The sequence below is a fragment of the Anopheles marshallii genome, chromosome 3 (assembly GCF_943734725.1).
Source record: "Anopheles marshallii chromosome 3, idAnoMarsDA_429_01, whole genome shotgun sequence".
Classification (NCBI taxonomy): Eukaryota; Metazoa; Arthropoda; class Insecta; order Diptera; family Culicidae; genus Anopheles; species Anopheles marshallii.
This window is the reverse complement of record NC_071327.1, coordinates 59,686,454-59,705,994: the sequence shown is the minus strand read 5'-3', so window position 1 is coordinate 59,705,994 and position 19,541 is coordinate 59,686,454. Positions and strand designations below refer to the sequence as shown.

Genomic DNA, 19,541 nt, shown 5'->3' with positions numbered 1-19,541 from the left:
TGGAACAAAGGGCATCCTTTTTGGTAATAAAATTATTAAATTGTGAAAAAACGTGATGGATACCTAGAATTGGCAGGCCAGGACTGCCTGGTATTTATACTGACAAAGAATGAAGCGCATTACTAAACTTAAATGCAAACGTACACCAATGAAGAAAAACAATTACATAAACAAAATAAAAAAAACAGCGATTGTTGTTTGAGTATAACACATTGGTGTATAAAGCATGTTCTTGTAACACCTAATGTAAATCCTGCGAAAGATGCACAAAAAAAATTAATCTTTGTTTACCATTATCATCAACGCCGCATATTCATAAAGCTAACCAGATTATACCAGTTTGTCACATAAAAAAAAAGAATTATAATGCCTGTATAATGTAACGGACCCACCCATAAAATTTCCCGGGCCCCCCAACGAAAAAAACCATACCATTCTTTACGTTATGCCAAAAAGGTGCTAACTATGCAGAACCGGACAGAAAATGAATAAAATTAAACAAGCACCCAAACAAAACACGAACCAACCCACCGCCATGCCCCCGTTGGTATTGCCCACGGGAAATACGCCACTTTCCAATATTTCCAACCGCGCATCAATCAGACATGCAGCAGCGGCGCGAAAGAAAGCACATCTCCCGCCAGTCTCCGCACGACAAACACAACCTCATGGGTGAAATATTTATTCGGTTTTTATTCCAAAACCCATCCACGGTTCGATGATGCCACGCCGGTGCACGTGCGTTTTGTTCGGACCTCCCACCGCACCGAGGTTTGCCGTCTACAACAGGTCGCGCTTCGTGCCTGCGTCAGGCCCACGGCACGAACACGCGGACGCGCCTTCACCAACACGCGTACGGGCCCCCTTTCGTCAAGCGGCGTGACTCTCACCGGCGCGCCTTCGGCCTTGATGACGTAGTGGGTGCTGCCCCACGCAGTTCATTGGCGCTACACGGTCGGTTCGGATCCAGTTTGGAAGGAAGGCGCGTAAACTACCCCACGACACAGAATTGTTGACACACTCAACCGCCACACACCACCGCGCTTGCTTGTCAACGGTAAATATGGCCGGCAAGATGGTGGACGGATTCCCTTCGCTCGGGCTGAATCATCCCGCAGTCATCTCGCGCCGGGATACACTCTCGAGCGTGTGACGTTAAAAAGCATAACACGTGACTGGCAACGAATTTCGACCACTCGACGGATGGTATGCGTGACGGTACGAGCAGCGACGATGGCAAAGTGTGCGAAATGGATTTTGACCTCTTTGCTCATTTATAGCACCAATTCCGGCGGGTCATTCGGATGGGATTTGTGTGAAATGTGTTACATTATTTAACGATTATGAGAATAGCTTGAGTTCGTTATTATGTTGCGGTTGAGTTCAAACCTGCCCTGCAAATCAGCAGCAAAGTCCATTTTTGCTTGCGACGTTTAAAAGCTTGCAGTATAAATATATTACAACAAGTTACTCAAACTTTATATACTGTAAACCAAACAAAATTAAACAAGATCTATGGTGGATTTGAAATTGTTGTAGAAGTACTGACGTTGAGTCATTCAGTTCTTGTATTCCAACAGACACGTTGACGCCATCCATCCTTCGAAGTGTAGGGCTGTCGTCACTGTTAACCCTCGATACTAAGATCTTAAGGAGACTCAGATACTTCAGAACTTTCATAGATTAAGGAAACTTCCAGACGTGTTCGAATACTTTACTTTATATTAAAATTTGACGAATATATACAATATGCCAAGAAATTAGAATAAGAATAAAGATTGTCTCTCAATGCCTCTTCTTGTTGATCCACACAGTTGGCGTGTTGACTTGGCCAGGTTAGCAAACCATTTCCAGGAGACTCGATCCAGGGCTACTCCTCTTAAGCGCCTGCTGCATCCTATCTCCGACAAGTGATCCAGCTACGGGTGCCGAACGAGTCGTAGACGAGCATCTTCCTGGTAAGCCATTAATAGAACATCCTCACAACGTGTTCCAATTATCGCACTCTTCCAGTGTTAGCCACTAATTGGTTCTCCTTCTTCACACGCTGTACTAACAAATATCACCTAAAAAACTCTTTAGCATCTGCCGCTCGAAGATGACAAGAGTGATGGCGTCCTCCGCACACGTCAGCGACAAGGTACATGGCCACAGAAGACTACCAAAGTAAAACATACGCAGTTCCAGGAGTCTTCTGGAGCTCATAGTAATTACGGTTTCCCATAAGAATGCACCTCCGGATTTATTTGCCTAGTTTGTTGTGCGAAGTTTAGGTTGTACCAAGCCAGAAAAACTCCCCCAGAACTGGTTCTCTGCTTCTCAGCCCCTATCAAGGTCATCTGCGAAGCCTCTAGGACCCCTGCAATTCGATATATCCTTTTATCCTGGAAAAAAGTCGCTGTTATTGTGAAATTCAAATTGAGAATAACCAATATGTCTTTCAATAATTTAGAATTATTTAGATACAACAAATCTTTCTCGCATATTTTGCTTATTGGAAAGCATAGCTGCTTAACAAAAACACGTTGAAAATGAAAACGCAAAAGCTTTCTCACGCATTCGATCATTAAGTTGAATCACTGACTCATGTATGCAACTCCTCGCAGCTCGATCATCGTATTGCAAACACAAGAACAAGAAGATCAATTGAATTGTACACAGCATTGTACGTTCAAACGGTTTACTCTTCACGACATCTTTTGAAAGTTTTCGCCTCCAAGTAAGCGCTGTTTCGTTATTTTTTTTTGCGCAACTGCAAATACGCTAGGAAATTCCTCGCAATGACGACACAGCACGTGCTCGCTTCGGTTCAGTTTGACGTTTCGGTTCCGTGGCCACCACCACTTACGATTCAGCGTTAACGATTAGTCATCTCTCCAATTTCTTTCACAAACGTCTCCCCGTTTTGTGCTATCATCCGCATGTTTATGCTCCACTCGCACACACAAACGCAAAGCATCATGTCGCAACATGTTTTGTTTTACATATCTAACGTTTAAACCACATCGGACACGGGCGGATGAGACAAAACACATTTATATATTTATTTTTCCACTTGGTTTGTATGGTTTTTTTGGTTTGTTTCTGGTTCGTCGCTTAATATTGGTTTTCCTTTTTGTATTTACTTTAAAGTTATGCTAAATCTTGACTGCCAACCGAACGCGCTTCGGTGTACGGAAGGGCTTTTTTTCGCACGCCTACGTCTCGCCATCTTTGTTCCATCACACTACTCGTACCCTAGCGCTTCATCGCAACCATCTGCTATAATTCTACAAAACACCTTTGCAGTCAATAATTAAAATGGTCTTTGGGTTCTAGCAGCCCCACCTAAACTAATAGCCCTCGCTTTCTTTCTCTCTATCGCTCCCTCTCTCTCTAGTAATCTAATTAATCAAACAGCCAAACACTTGGCGCTGGGAGGTACTTACGGGCTAACATATCTCGTCACCGGCCTTACCGTTCGTTTCTGAGCGGAAACCGGGCACAACTACTGTTTGAAAACAAGCGACTATAAAACTGGTCAATTTACCAACCCGAGCATAATGAATAGGAGCTGGTGAGTAGTCAATCCGTATCAAAACTGATACATCATTATTGTGTACCACTTACATGCTATAGGGGAGAATCTTATTACATTAGTTCTTCACACCGGAAGTTGGATAAAATTGAAGCATGCCAATGCAACCCACCATGATTCTAATAATCCAACCATCGGGGGGCTTTTACATCAGTTGTATGGCTGCCTTCTTCCACCTGGGTTTGTTTGTATGTTACAATAAAACGGATTGCACCAGAGAATCTACATTTAAGACATATGACGAAGGAGAATTAGATTTGAGTCCGTAGTTCTGAGCATTGAGAAGCGAAAAAACATACTTTAACCTAATTCGTTTCACTAACAAACTTATGGTCGATATGGTCGATTCCGTATTGCCGATCGATACACGTCATGCTTATTCATGCGTGCTTGAGTCAATTTTGGGATATAGATATAAACTACCGTATAAATAGATTGTTTTTGCAAAATAAATTGTCGTTTATGAAATGAACATCGTTTTGAATCGTTTTAATTCCTAATGATGATACAGTTGCAATACGCAAAAATGAGTGTAATAAATACTAACTAAAATACTGAGATTTCCATTGGCAGTCCGTTCCTGTGGCATTTAGTGTAAAGCATACAAAGTCTTGAATTTTGAGTGCGTTTAGAAAACATAAAATCGTTGTCATGTATAATAAATACTATTCCAAAAAAAACATCCTAAACTATGTAATGTGCCTGATAAAACTGAAGATGAATATTTGTTAATCGATATTCATAATGACCATTTTTACACTCTCTGTCCTGCAGAAATAATGACCGTCTTTAGGAAGGTTTGGGGCGAACACGGAGCTTCTTTACCAACAATGGTATCTTTTCATGGTTTTGTTTCCATTGGTAAACCGTTGCGCATAAAATACGTACATACCGACGCTAAGGAATATTGACAGGCATCATCATACATGTATATTACACAACTGCGGTCACTACGCCACGATTACACTCGCTTTGGCTACCTTTCTGTGGCAGTGATGTTTCTTGAGCTACTACTACTGCTGCTACTACTCACCCCAAGATGACACCGGCTGTGGCTACATCAACATTTTCCCGTCGAAATCCGCCCGTATCTGTTGCAGCTTCTGGTAGATCACATGAAAACTGGGCCTGTCATTCGGCTTTCGGCTCCAGCATTTGCGCATCAGATCGTACACGGTTAGCGGTGTGTTTTCCGGGCAACCGAGCATATTACCTTCCTTCACGAACTTTACCACCTCCTCGTGCGTCATACCGTAGTACGGTTGCATGGCGAAGGAGAATATCTCCCACAGACATACACCGTATGCCCAGACATCTGACTCGATCGTGTACTTGTTGTACAGGATGCTTTCCAGCGGCATCCAGCGTATCGGAATGGCATCGTTCTCGTCACCCTTGTAGTAATCCTGCAGATAGATCTTGTGTGACAATCCAAAGTCCGCAATTTTCACCACCATATGGTCGTCGATCAGACAGTTGCGGGTCGCCAGATCGCGGTGCACAAATTTACGCTCCGAAAGGTACACCATACCGGACGCTATCTGGTGCGCTATGTTCAGCAGATCACCGTGCGACAGCTCGGTGCTGATACTGTCAGCCCGATTTTGTTGTGCAAACGGAGAACATTGGCGTAAGAATTCGTTCAAGTCTCCTCGAGCCATAAACTCAAACAGCAAACACATCGGCCGCCCGATTGCACAAACGCCCAGTAGCTTCACTATGTTTGGATGGTCAAACTCTGCCAGCAGGCAAGCTTCCCGTTCGAAATCCACCTGCAGATCTTGGCTTGCCTCATCCTTCAGCATCTTCACGGCGACTAGCGTAAAATCTTCTCCCGCTACGAGCCCGGGGGCCTTAGCTTGAAATACCCGCCCGAACGCACCCTGGCCCAGATCCTTGATGTAGATAATGTTGTTGCGAGGAAATTCCAGCTTTTCTAGCTTCGGATTCAACTGAGCACCAGTGCGATGATAGTTTATGTTCGAAGGAAGCTTGTTAATATCGATCCCTTGGCCGTCCTGGGATGCGGCTGTATTGTAACCAGCTGCACCCGATTGCCGACGATTACGCCGATGGCGCGATACGCGATAGCAAAGCAACACCATCAGATGAAGAAGTACAATAGCTACGAAACCTATTCCAGAGAGTAGAAATATCATCGATGGGGTAAACACCGATTCCATTTTCATGTCAATTTTGCCTCGAATGTCACTGGCATCGGTAGAGTTTGCTGGAACAATTGAAGGAAACATGTTTGAATTCTTTATCTATAGTACACAAACAGAAACTACTTACGACAGAGCGGAATATCACAAGCTTGCCATCGTACGGTTTTATCGGTTGTGTAGCACCACGGCGTCGGTTCTTCGCCACCCGCATTTCGACAATAGTTTTCCGCATCCTGCAGCTCGGCAAACACCAACGGTGGCTTATGGTGTGAGTGTGGTTCTTGTGAGTCCCACTTTTGGCAGGGAATACCCGTGCTTGTTACATTTACCGTGCCAAGATAAAATCTTCCATTCCCCATGCGGCAATCGTCTAAAAAATAGAGGGGAAATACCATAAATATATATTGTGGGCACCGTGAGCAAATTTGTTGCGTATTTGAAAACCTACAGGTCACTTCCTCGGAGACCAGTTCGGTCAGACCCACGTGCGAGCAAACGGGTGGTTTGGCTGTTTTGTTATACCGTGGAAGTTCCTCGCAGTTCGGAAGCCGGAAATGGCCTCTAGATTTAATGACATCACCACGTTCCTTCTTTTCCTCTATCAGTGCCCAATCGTTGTAGCAAAATTGCAGATACGTCGCTACACAATCTTCGTAGCACAACGGCAACCGAATAGTAGAACCCTCATTGATGACACATTGAGGAAAAGCGTACGCACATAGCAGTTTCTAGGGATAAGTAAAATAGAGATGATTGAAATTGAGTAATAGTACTTTTTCTTAACAGGTACTGATCAATTCACGGTATAGTTACCTCTGCGGCAGGACGGCAGTACTGTGGTAGATCGGTTATGAGATCGTCAAACAGTGCGGTGGTAATTTTTTCGTTTTCCCAACCTCCATTTCCATCTTTACGACTGTACCACACCTGGCGACTGTTGATAAATCGTTTGCAAACCTTCCCGTTGTACGGTGCGCAGTAGCCTTCCTCCTCGGTTCCGGCATCTTCGTAACTGAATGTATCTTTGGTTCCAACGCCACCGTGTCGAAGTGATGCGACAGCAGTTGAAACCGCCGACACTGAGCTAGGTGTGGTTAGGGACGCTAGCAGCACAAGCACGACGACGTACGCCACAGAGGACAAAAGCACCCATTGTCTCTTACCACAGCGAGTAGCAGCTGCAGAGATACCACGGTCGCTGGTCATCTTCAATCGCTCACCGTGTTGTAGTTATCGTCGTGCAGCGGGCGGTAATAGAAATCTGCTTTCAATTATTTCACTGCACACAAACCACGGCTCGAATTAGCTGCTCCGAACGCTGGAACCCCCGTCGCCTGTACTAAAGTGCACTTGACCCCAATTTTCATGGATTGAAATGGGTGCGATTCGCTATACTTGAATGCCAATTCCACTACGGCGCTACAACTACGACGATGGTTGTAATTGTTTTTAAGAAAGATTCATCTTTTCTATCACTTTTGCCTTTTTCTGATTATTTTCATTCTCCATTTTTTACAACTCCGTTTTGTTGTGCTCTCGTTCGCAACTTTTCTGACAGTTGACAGCATTCCTTTTCAGATTGGGTGATTTCTTTTGACCAGAGAGCTAGTTCAAATATCCACATGTGCCGAATATCGCTCGAGATTTTGGATAGGGCGAAAACTTGCCCGAAGTTCCCGTGATATTTTTAAACGGTGCGTTGTTCACTATTCAAAATTACTTTTCTCCTCCAGTACTCAAATTCTTTCCCGAAAATCAATATTTTTCATTACAAATGAAACAGAAAACTAGTGTATTTTCGAAAAAAAAAACGTAATACAATGCGGACTCTTCACGTTTAAACGGACAGTCTTCGGACACGGCTTTGCTGCAGGCGATAAGTGTTTAGCTCTTCCTCATAGGCCTTCAGTTTCTTTTCATAATCGTCCTGCTCGTCTTCCATTTCCATTATTGTTTGTTCCTTCGATTTGAGTTTCTTTTCTAGCACGGCCAGCTAGAAATACAACAACAAAGCATCGTACCACCATTAACCTCCATCTCACATGTTTTATGAAAAAGTGCTTTTCAATACATTACCTGATGTTTGAAGGGAAGTATGGCCAGTTCCTGTGCACTCTGAATGCGCAGCTGATACGATTCTTCCATTTTTGCGAAATGTTGCTGAAAATTGTCCGTCAGTTCGTTGCGAAGCTGGAACTCCTGTATCGCCAACTTCTTTTTAAGACACACAATCTCGGCATTTTTCTGTTCAGCTTCAGCAAGTAGACGATCATTTTCGTGCTTCATACTGTTGGGAAAAACGGTGAAAAAATAACATCAATGTTCTGGTCCAAAAGCCTAATGCCCGCAGCTCACTCACCTCTCGTACTCCAACAGCAGCTGATTTGTGTCTATCTTTGAGGACGGGCTGCTGATTGCCTGGGAAAGGAAAAATGAATACCGTGTGCTATGCGGTGCTTTCATGATCTTCGGTTCTTTGCTGATGACGATCTGCTTGGCGATGGAGGAAAAGTTCAACACATTCAAATTTTCATCGTAAAATTCTTCCGTCGGATAGACGTTGACAATCATCGTCATCGGTTCTTTGCCGAGCAGTGCTGATTGAATGATCATCGTCAGCTTCGAATCGCGTACCGGTACCAGATCGTTAATTCTCTTGGATTTCTGATTCTTGTGAACCGTCTCCAGGCAGCGACCGAGCACTAGCAGCGAAGTGTTGATTTTCTGTGCCTCTTTCAAACGGTCGCCCGTGGTTCCGGTTTTCTTCAGACGTTCCGATCCGGCAAGATCACAAAACTTGTAAACTGATTGCGAAATTCGCTGCGTCGAAACCGAGTGCGTGATCACAGTAACCGTGAATATGCTGTGCGATCGACTGGAATTACTATTCACATCCGTGGCACCGTACGTGGCACTTTGCAAACCGTACTGAAGCAAATTGTACGCATCTTCCTTCGTTCCAGCATACAGCGTAGACAGACCTTTGATATAGGCATTTCCATCGTTCGAAAGCACCTTCATCGGTTTCCGCTTTCCATAGTCGCCGTCCACGGTTAGCAGATCGTACACATTTTCATTGTAGATTTCTACGAACGATATCCAAATGAACACACGCTTGTCTCCCATTTCTAGAGGCTGAAACTGATGCTGGTTCTGGATGATATCGCTGATTATTGCCGTGCTTTCCTCGGAACCCTGTAGATGTGTCTTGATCATCCGCAGTTTCCGCAACTCATCCAGTACTGATTCGTCACTCAGCGGTATGGGCTTCATGCACTCCATCTTCAGGCTGGGCTCGGTCGATATGTTATCATACAGTTCCTCGTAAATCTGCTCAATTGAACGTGGCACAATGCCGGGCTGCTCTTCGGTTCCCAGCAAGGTATACGTTTTACCAGAGCCTGATGTTCCATACGTTAAAAAGGTGGCACCCGGTTCTCCTATTGTGGGACGGATTGTGGGACGAATACAGCAATCGTACACTTCTGCCTGAGAAACATTTTCGTCAAACACGTTGCTGAATGTGTAGTGTTTTTCGGACGAGGATTGATTTTCACCCTGGCAGCGGGCGATCAATGTTTTATCCTTGATTTTGAACGTGATCTTTGCGTAGGGACGCAGACGCAGGCAGACCTTGACCGTTTCCTCTTCCTTCAACTCATTACCATCCTGTTCGTACTGTTCCTCCAGAACTTCGTCCAGCACTTCGGTAGGCGCCATCGATGATCCCTGGGGCAAAGACACACACGATTGACGATCATCAGCCAGCAATGTTTCCAACCTAATGCGACTGATCGGACGAGGACGCCGACGGCGGTCAACGCTGTTTTCGATCGCATTCAAAAACGAAGGTTGCGCCCGTTTCATTTCTCCGAACGTATACAAATGGGACTAGAAAAAGCATAAGCATTATTTGGACTGTTTGATTCTTTTTTTTTTGCTGCTGCTGTTAACAGCTTCCATCCGACTGCAAATCTCATTTGCGTCTATGTAAATGAAACCAAAGAAAGGTCCTTAAATTATTTTTAACTAAAATTGTATTGTAACAGGAATATAGCACATTAGCTATTTCAGGCTTGTGCCAAAAAGCTATCTTCTTCTTTGTGGTACTTTAACTTCGGCGGTATTGGCTAAAACTTTTTGCATATTTCCGTAGCAGGACAGCATCGATGCTGGGTTTAGTAAAAACCAGCGTGGGAATGCTTTATACTACAGCCACCGTCCAGGGCCGTTCCGTGAAACAACTATTCTTCAACAAAAGACGCATCATATCGGGAAAGTTGTTCCCATCTTCGATTGCAAATGGAGTCAATGATTTTACTCATCAATCTTGCTTAACATGGCCCTTTTTGCGTATCCGACGTAACAACAACATACATTTTAATCTCACCCAATTATACTTACCCTATAATTAACAATAATACCCAGTATAAACGATCACTTTCTTCCAGTTCTGGTGCACAGTGTACATGCAGCCCGCTACTTCGTCGTTGCTGCTTGTTTTGACGACAGTTGAAGTTTTTTGTTCAAATTAATGACAGCAGCTGTCAAACGGGCCGCACAATTTTGACAACTGCCGTCGCTTGGCTTGTGCATAATTTCGCTCCGGTTTTCGCTGTCCCGTCGCTTTATTTCCTAGCAGTGAATATTAACACCAGTTTCAGCAACATTTCGCGTATCGAACGAACGAACATGAAAACAGAATAATGACGACAGATGTAGTGAAAATAGAACGTACAAGCCTGCCCATGGCTGTGGACGAGCTAACCAACGATGCAAGCGGTGCCAGCTGCAACAGCGTCAGTGCACCCACCGGTGTTGGTAGCGGAACCGCCGCCGGAAACGTTGCCGGGACACCGAAAGAATCCGCGAAATCACAGAATCTACGGCGGAACATTGCTAAGCCCACGTTCGAAAAGGATAAGTACAGCTTTCTGAATGATCTGCAAATGTTCCACGACAAACATGGGTAAGAAAATGCAGTGCTTCCGCAATGTTTACATGCACAACACGCACTTACAATGGCGTCCTGTTTTTCTTGCCCCTTAGTACACCGTACTTGAAGCTTCCTAAGATCAGTGGAAAGGATGTCGATCTTCACAAGCTCTACTCGATCGTTATCGGTCGAGGAGGTTGGATGAAGGTGAGAAATCGCATTGCAGAATGGAATTCCTTTTTACGTACTAAAACATACACACGTATGCAAATACTTCCTTCCGCAGGTGAACGCTCGCGAAGATTGGGATGAGGTTATTGAAGAATTGGACCTTCCGACGCGTTGTGTGAATAATGAGATCGCGCTTAAACAAATATATATCCGTTACTTGGATCGTTACGAGCGGGTAAACTTTCACGGAGAAGATAAAGATCCGATTGAAGACGACGATGACGAAAAGCGGCTTCATCGACGTTGGTCTGTTCGAATGCTACACTCCACACCGTCGGTGTACAACCATCATCAACACAATGTACCAGAAGGATTACGCTCTTCGCTCAAGCTTTCCGACGATCTTTACCGTGCATCCGAGTATGATAAGCTGATCCTGTCGCTGTTATCTCCTTTGCCGAATGAGCAGGATTTTGCCATTAATGTATGCACGCTGATGTCCAACGAAAACAAGCACACGCTGAAGGTCGATAAGTGTCCGAGACTGGTTTACGCATTGCTTGCTCACGCCGGAGTTTTCAATCACTTTTCGCTAAGGGACACGTTCGACGAATATTACTCGAACATACGGAAGAATTCATTGCAACGGTTCTGGAAGGAATGTCTTTTCGAGAAACCGCAAGTGTTGGAATTGTCGCTGGAAGATTGCTTCGCGAAAATGGGCACCGATCCTAGCGCACTAATTGCATCTATTTATCCCGAAGAACCGGAAGACATGGACAACAAATCTGGCAACGAAATTGAAGATGAAAAAGACAACAATTTCGAGATAATGTGCGGAGGATTAAACACAGCATCGCTCCGTTCGTTTCTCAGCCTAGGAACGGGCCTTGGAACGAACGATTACATTGGGCAGCGAGTGCTACAGATTGCTTCCATCTTTCGCAATCTAAGCTTCAACGAGGAAAATCTACAAATGCTTGGACGCAACCGAACCTTCATTCGCTTTCTTATTATGTGTGCTAATGCGCGATGGAACAATTTACACCATCTTGGGCTGGATATGCTCGGCAACATTGCGAACGATATCGACATAAACGATCCACAGTCGGATGAAGTGACACGATGCCTTGTGTCAACACTTTCCGAAGGTTTGGAAGGTGCCGATCGCGGTGTGATCATAAGCTGTATGGAGGTGCTTAGCAAAATTGCTCAGAAAGAATCGAATGAGGAAAATCTAAACCGTTGCCTCAACCAGAAGCTGTACGATCAGATTAGCCTGTTTCTATGTTTGAATGACATCATGCTGCTCTTGTACACATTGGAATGCATATACTCTCTCACATCGATGGGAGAGAAACCCTGCAATGCCATCATGCACATCCGAGGCGTGATCGATACGCTTGTGTCGTTGGTGACGGTTGAAGCCCAAAGCTACGGCCCCGATGCGTGCATACTAATGCGTGTGGTTGAAACGATTCCCGGCAATATGGCCACGCACCATGCGCAAGGCACGTACTATCAAAATGCGACCGGTCAGGTGGGACAACCTAATCCTCCGCCGACGATGACCCAACTGACCGTTCACAAAGACGGTGGACAGATGCAGGCTGCTGGTGGTCAGCAGAATAGCAACGCGCACCTCGTATATCCAACCCCTGAGGTACCAAAACTTCCTTCACTAACTATCACCAGCAAACCAGTGCCATCTCCCCCAGTTGTACAACAGCAGCAGCAACAGCAACCCCAACCCCAACAACAGATGGTGCATTCTGCTCCCCAAGCAGTGCTACCAAACCAAACTACCACTAATAATACCCAAATAGTAAGCGTCACTCGGCCTCCGGCAGCCGATTCGCCTCAGATTCCCGTGAATGTTATTGCCCGTACCGATCCAGCATTGACTGTCGCGCACGGCACGGTTTTGAATCAGCAGGCGGCAGCTGTGACAAGCATCGCTCCACTACCTCATCCAACATCGCAACAACAAATCGTTACGCCAGGTGGTGCAGTAATTCAAAGTCCTACCGCTGCCCCGACATCGATCGCAGCCAAACACATCCAGCAGCAACAAGCGCAGGAAAGCGAACAGTTTGCCTATGCTTGGCTGAGGGCATCGTTTGAAGCTGCACCGGCCGTTCGAATGGAGCAGCAGGAACTGTATAAGCTGTACCTGGCTACGAATGGAAAGCTCGGACGAAAAGTGATTGTTCCGCTGTCTCACTTTCCGCGCTGTGTGCGTGCCGTGTTTGGCGGGACGGTGGGTCCAGTTCAGTTGAAAATGGAACAGAATGGCGTTGAAACGGTTGGGTACTACTACGAGGGTTTAAGGCTTCGCTCCAAACCATTACCGATCGTGCATAAAGGAACAGTGCTGGTGAGTATTGCTGAAAACGGGTGAATGGAATATAAAAATCGCATCATGCGGTACTATCTTCTAATCCAATCTTGGTACAAGAAACTATTCCGTGGGATAAAGGGTATGAAACTCAAGTAAAAGGTTTTTGTTTGCTCCAGGAGGATGAGGGTATGAAACACATCTTGTAGAATAATTCTCTTAAACTTTCCGTTCGTAAAAGCCACCTGAAGGGCTGATGCTTCCATTAGTCATTCTTCATTGTACACAATCTTCCACCCGTGGACACCCCATTCAATGCTAACCAATTTTCCTAAAATTCTATTTTTGCTCACTCGCTCTCTGGCATCTCGTAGACACCTGCTGTAGACGGTACTACGTCGATTGGTACTAGCATTAATAGTAGCTCCTTCACGTTGACAAAAGTCGACGAACAAAATTATAATAAAATAACCACTATCAGTTGTACTACTACCATCACCACCGTTACTACACAAACTGCAACTATCGGTCGAGAGATGACCAATTCCAACTCTGCCAACAATGCTACACCTGCGATTGGAAACGCAACTGTCATAAGCAACGCTGGGGCTACCGGACGACCTACCACAGGCTCTACCGTTTCCACCGGCCCCGAAAGTCGGTTGATTGATGTCACCTCAGCACAGGGATCGCTTCGTTCCTCCTCGGTTATTGCAATGGCACCGCCAAGTAGTAATCCGTCACCACCTGCACTAAAGTCACAGCAAACACCTCAACCCGCATCCGTGCTGCATAAAGCGATACCGCTTCAGGCAGTGAAGTCTTCACAACAACAAGTACAACCCAAAGCAATCATGCATTTTACCCAGGCCCAATCGGTAAAACCATTCGATCCTAATAGTGGCGGAAGTACAACGTCTTCAGCGGGCTCGGTTGGAGGATCCACGACGATCGGCAAACAAATCATAGTCACTCAAGTGGGTGGCAAAAGTGTCGTAATCAATAAGACTGCGTCCGGCGTAAGATGATGAGCCTTTCTTTCCCGTTTTGATGTAGTTTATCGCTTTCGCAAATTGTTTTGTTTCACTTTTTTGTTTCAACATTCGCCAAATCTTGCGCGAATTGCTTTTTCTCTCTTTTCATTTAGTGTCATGTTTGGTGTGCTTTTTCAAGCTCTTTCTCGTACCTTTTGTTGCGTTATTTCACTTTCATTGTTTAATGTTGCTTATTTGCCCTTACGATGCATAGCACCATCGATCGATGGTGCCGGTCAAGATGTTAGTAGATGCTTGCAGAAATTTACTTACCTTTGCCTTTATCTGTCTCTTTTTCTTGTTTGTTCTCGTAGCAACAACACCAGTACATACCGTCGACACCATCGTCCCCTTTGCTCCAGCAAGTTCTTAGCAGCGATCAGAAGAACAACGTCATTGTGGTAAATCAGACGACGATCTCGCCGCAACCAGTTGGTGCGGGTCACAGCATTTCCGGACCCAGTGCGCATTTGCAAACCGGCACCGGTACGACGACGATCATGAACCAGTCGGGAACGATCAGTTCCACGACGACGAATCCGTCCGCGCTGATCAAGAGCCTGCTGGCGAACAAGGTAACGACAGCGGTCACCGATAGTACGCTCTCCGCTGCTACCGTTGGCTCTGCCGCCGCTGCTGCTGTTGCTGCTGCCGCTGCTGCTCCTTACTCCAGTAGTTTGTCCACTACTACCATCACCAACTCTCCTACTACCAATTGTTTGATTGCACCGAATGTTAACGTGCATCAGGTAACAGTAACAAATAGAGCTTAACATCGTAGGCCCAACTAAGACTGCTTGAATGTGTGCGAACATATGGTAAAGTTGAATTGCTTGTACACGTTCTCCTATCAAAGACGTTGTCGTCTAAATGAAGCAAATGAGCGAACTATTACATTTAATTATTCTTTGCCATGTTTCGCTGTCAGTTTGAGTGCGCATGTTTGATATCGATTACTGTAAGAGAGTGTTTTGCTTGCGTTGAAATTACTGAAGCATAATGTAACGTTTCTTTTTTAAAGCAAGCATGTTTAATTTGCAACTAACAGAAGAGTGTGTTAAATTAATTTTAATATTATCGTTCAATTATGCAACTTCATTGCAATAATCGTTTACAAGTCTCTTTAATTATTTGCTTGATAGTTTTGTGCGAGTGTGATTGTGAATGTGCGTTTGTTGTAAAGAAAGATAATAATGACATTAATCTGTGCAGGATTAATCGCAACTTGATGGAATATTTAATGTAACACTTCTCTCACACTTACTTCAACATTGTACAGGTTGCGCAAAGGCAGCAAATGCAGAAACAGAAGCAAATGATCGAACAAAAGCTTCACCCAAACAGCTCCATCAATCCTTCGGTTGTCGTAACGTCGAACAACCCGAACAATCTAACCAATATTAAGGTGGGCAATTCGACCATATCCATCAAACCGGGCACTTTGCCCACCAACACGGTCATAACAGCGACAAATCCGCATGAAACATCGTTTAACGCGCCACCTCCGCTGGCACCGCTTAGTCAACCGGGCCTTCAGCAGGGCACGATCATCAAAACGATCGCTGCCGCTCATGATCCCAATCAGCATCACACGGGTACTCCGGGCAAACTGTTACCCAACAAGGTACTGTCAGAGCTGCTGGAGAAGAAACCGGGTGAAATGATCATCGCCGGCGAGACGACGATCAAGCGAAAATTCGAACTAACCGATACATCGATGGAACCCCCTATGAAGCGACTGGAAGGCGGGACAAAGACGGCTGATCTGTACGCCGAGTTGGCCGGCTCGATAACGGAAGGTGAGGATGTGGAAGATGCTGATATGAAAGCTGCACAAGATGCTGAACAGCATGCTGCTAAAGTGAAGCTGCAGCAAATCACGCACCACCAACAGCAACAGCAGCAGCATCAACATCAACCTCAACAACAACAACAGCAGCAGCAACAGCAACAAATGATAACAATGCCCGTATCGATGCAGCGGCAAATAATTGTCACACCAAACAGCGCCCAGCCAATGATCATTTCGACGCCGGCAGCAAACGTCACTAACAATCCAACGCCGCAGCAATTAACATCGCAAACGACGGCCACCATTAAAACGGAGAGTGGATTCCAAACGGTACCGATCATACTGCAGCACAACGCGATCGGAGGCGGTACATTGCAGCTGCAAAAGGCAACTACACCGGGCGGTGCGATTATGCAACCTTCGGTGCTGGCGACACAACATCAGCAACCGACACAATACATCCTTGCCACCAACCCTCAGGGCCAAACGTATGTGGTGGCACAGCAGCCCCAACCGCAACCGCAACTGCAACAAACGGTGCTGCTCGCGCAAGGACAACAGCATGGCGGTAGCGGACAGAAAACGATCATCATCGTCCAGCAGCAGCAACCGCCGTCCGCATCGTCCATGCCACAGATGACCATGCAGGGAGCGATGGCCCAGAATCAGGGTCAAGCGCAAAAGATTTTCCTAAACCAGCAAGGTCAACAGATTCTCATGACGCAGCTACCTCGGCAGATGATCGTAAGTCACGGAGGGCCGACCGTTTCAGGCGGCGCAACGATCATTACGTCCAGCGCACCGTCAGTCATGCCGGGCAGTGGCACCACAATGATCGCTACTGCTGGTGGCAGTGGTGGAACGATTATCGAAAAGAAACCGATCTACATCACCACGAACGCACAGGGCAATCAGACGATCAGTTTCGAGGGACCACCGCAGCAGTTGCAAGTGCAGGCGATGCAACCGGGCAGTGCCGGCAGTACGTTCCAGATCAAACCGTACGGCAATGTGGGAGGTGTACACGGACAGCAACAGCAGCAGCAGCAGCAGCAAATGATTCAGCAAGCGAATCTTTCGACGGGTGGATCAGTAGGTCAACCAACGATTCAATTCATCCAGCATCAAGGTGCTACATTGGTGCAGGCACAAGGGCAATTACCGTCGACATCGCAAAGTATGCAACCCACGCCGCAAATCGTTTTCCACGGTAGCGGTGGTTCGGGTGGACCACAGATCATACAGCAGCAAATTATTCAGTCCGCAACTGGTCCGCAGCCGGGGCAGCATATCGTTCAGAAGGTGTTGCATCAGCAACCACAGCAGCAACTGCAGCAGCAGCAACAACAGCAACATCTGATACATGCAGCTATTAAGCAGAATCCTTCACAAATAATAACAGTGCAACAGCAGAAGCAACCGATAACAACAACCATCACCACGCAACAACCCCAGCAGACCCAACAGTTGCCACCGAGCTTATCGATTCAGCGCCAGGCAGGACCATCGTCGCAGTCGATCATTACCACTAAACCTGTGCCCGTGCCAAATGTGAACCCACCGGTGGTGCAGGCCTCAACGTCTGCTCCAACTCCAGGATTACCAGGAGGTAAACCACAACAAATCATTCAGGTCGTGCAGCAAAAGCTAACGACAGCACCCGGTGGCAATCAGACTCAAGGTGTTGTAGCTGGCCTAGCTGGTCCACAGCATATACGACCACCGGGGCCAACCGGGTCCTCGGTTGCTTCCCAAGGTGGTTCGGCGTTGGCCCAAACGTCCGTCACGCATACGATCGTGACGAGCCAATCGGGAGCTGCGTCACACACCTTGCCGATGCAACCGATGATTTCTGCCCAATCAAGTGCTAGCGGGAATGTTCCAACAGCAACCATTACTAGCGCGGCAGCAAGCCATCAGGCTGCATTGGGACATGCAGCTTCTGCTGCAAATGTTGCCCAATCGCCACCGGTTACAGCCGCAACGGTAACGTCTACATCTGCACCGATCACCAACACGATCACTATTCCGATGTCCGTTGCGACTGGCAGTGGAACCACCACCACCTCCATCCAAATGATTCCGGCGATGGATCCGCAAAAGATCGTGGAGGAGGACGTCGATCCGAGCTGGCCGTGGGTATGCGATTGGCGCGGGTGTCCGAGGAAGAAGTTCCAATCGGCTACGGAGGTGTTCCGGCATGCCTGCACCGTTCACTGTCCCGACACGGTCGATGTGAGCGCGGACATTTACTGCCAGTGGGGACTTGGGCCAAATCTTTGCGACAATTTGCCCCGCAAGCGATTCTCGCTCATGACGCACATTCTCGATCGGCATTGTACGGTGGACGTAAGTAATTGTGACCTGTTGTGATGGAGAGTTTGTTTGAAATGCGTTTTTTTATGTTCTTTCTAGTCTTTCAAGGCGGCCGTCCAAAGACGACTTGCCGGTGGACCCCAGCAACCCGTCCAACCGTATCCGGTGACTTTGGTGCGTCAATCGGGAACGGGCAATGGTTGCGTGGCGGTTGCAACCAGTACAGCGGCTGGTGGTTCGGGTGAACGAGGATCTCCAACGCCAGCGTCCTGTACCAAGGTCGATACAGGCAGTACGGAGGGTGGCGGGAACGGGAACTCAAACGGACCGGGTCAACTGTCCGCAGCTGGACCGGCTGCGATGCATGCGATTAAACGTTATTCTATGGACTATGTTAACTCTAAAGAATTCCAGGTAAAGTATTGTACAGTACATCGTGCTGGATTAAACATGATTAAGCGCATGTTTCCTTAACACCAACCCTATATCCGCAGGACGAAATGGAAGGTCCTGTAACGAAAAGTATTCGCCTTACCTCCGCCCTTATCTTACGGAATCTGGTTGTTTATACAAATTCAGCTAAAAGGTAAGATAAAGCCAACAGCTGTAGCACTGGATGTGAGGATCGTACATTAATCGCCCTCTTTTTTATTCATTCCCTTCCTGGCCGTCCATTTACAGAAGCCTGCGCATGTACGAGGCACACCTAGCCGGTGTGGCGCTTAGCAACGTCGAATCGAGCCGTACGGTAGCGCAGCTTTTGTTCGAAATGAATGACACAGGGCCAAATTACTAAAGGATTCGCCGCTCCGCGATGCATTGTTTTACGGTTACATATGCATTTTATGTTATTTTTAATCCGTGCTACCTTATGCACGACAACACAAGAAAGCCTTATTAACACATTTTTGTCCTTTCACACTGCGTTGTGGTTGTATTTTTACCTCTTAACTGCACATTTTCAAGATACGAAGAGCCGGGTAGGGTAGTACATGGAATCAAAGAAGAAGAAATAAAAAAATGGTTGACAAATGATTGAAAGCTACAGGATGGGCTAATTTATTTCCCATTTAGTTCTGAGAAATTGTGACCTCATTTACCGATCGACAGACGACACGGTGTGATGGTCCTCCTCTTTTTGTCTCCATTTCTATTTTTATAGCTTGTTTTGCTTTCCCGTGCGCCCTGGCACCTCTTGATATCTATACG

The 19,541-nt window shown here is 46.3% G+C and overlaps 3 protein-coding genes across 3 annotated transcripts; 1 reads left to right on the top strand and 2 right to left on the bottom strand.

Moving 5' to 3' along the window:
• Positions 1-4,632: 4,632 nt before the first annotated feature.
• Positions 4,633-6,951, bottom strand: LOC128711312 (tyrosine-protein kinase transmembrane receptor Ror2). Its single transcript, XM_053806180.1, has 4 exons — positions 6,559-6,951; positions 6,194-6,473; positions 5,873-6,115; positions 4,633-5,807 (listed from the first exon to the last, which is right to left on the bottom strand). The coding sequence occupies exons 1-4, from the start codon at positions 6,949-6,951 to the stop codon at positions 4,633-4,635; spliced, it is 2,091 nt and encodes a 696-aa protein (XP_053662155.1).
• Positions 6,952-7,582: 631 nt separating this feature from the next.
• Positions 7,583-9,627, bottom strand: LOC128714223 (kinesin-like protein subito). Its single transcript, XM_053809098.1, has 3 exons — positions 8,105-9,627; positions 7,822-8,032; positions 7,583-7,738 (listed from the first exon to the last, which is right to left on the bottom strand). Exons 1-3 carry the CDS (start codon positions 9,610-9,612, stop codon positions 7,583-7,585), a joined length of 1,875 nt encoding a protein of 624 aa, XP_053665073.1. The 5' UTR covers positions 9,613-9,627.
• Positions 9,628-10,451: 824 nt separating this feature from the next.
• Positions 10,452-19,128, top strand: LOC128711251 (AT-rich interactive domain-containing protein 2). The gene is made up of 9 exons (XM_053806118.1): positions 10,452-10,714; positions 10,795-10,888; positions 10,968-13,229; positions 13,565-14,209; positions 14,539-14,973; positions 15,504-18,365; positions 18,432-18,746; positions 18,827-18,918; positions 19,014-19,128. Exons 1-9 carry the CDS (start codon positions 10,452-10,454, stop codon positions 19,126-19,128), a joined length of 7,083 nt encoding a protein of 2,360 aa, XP_053662093.1.
• Positions 19,129-19,541: the final 413 nt, after the last annotated feature.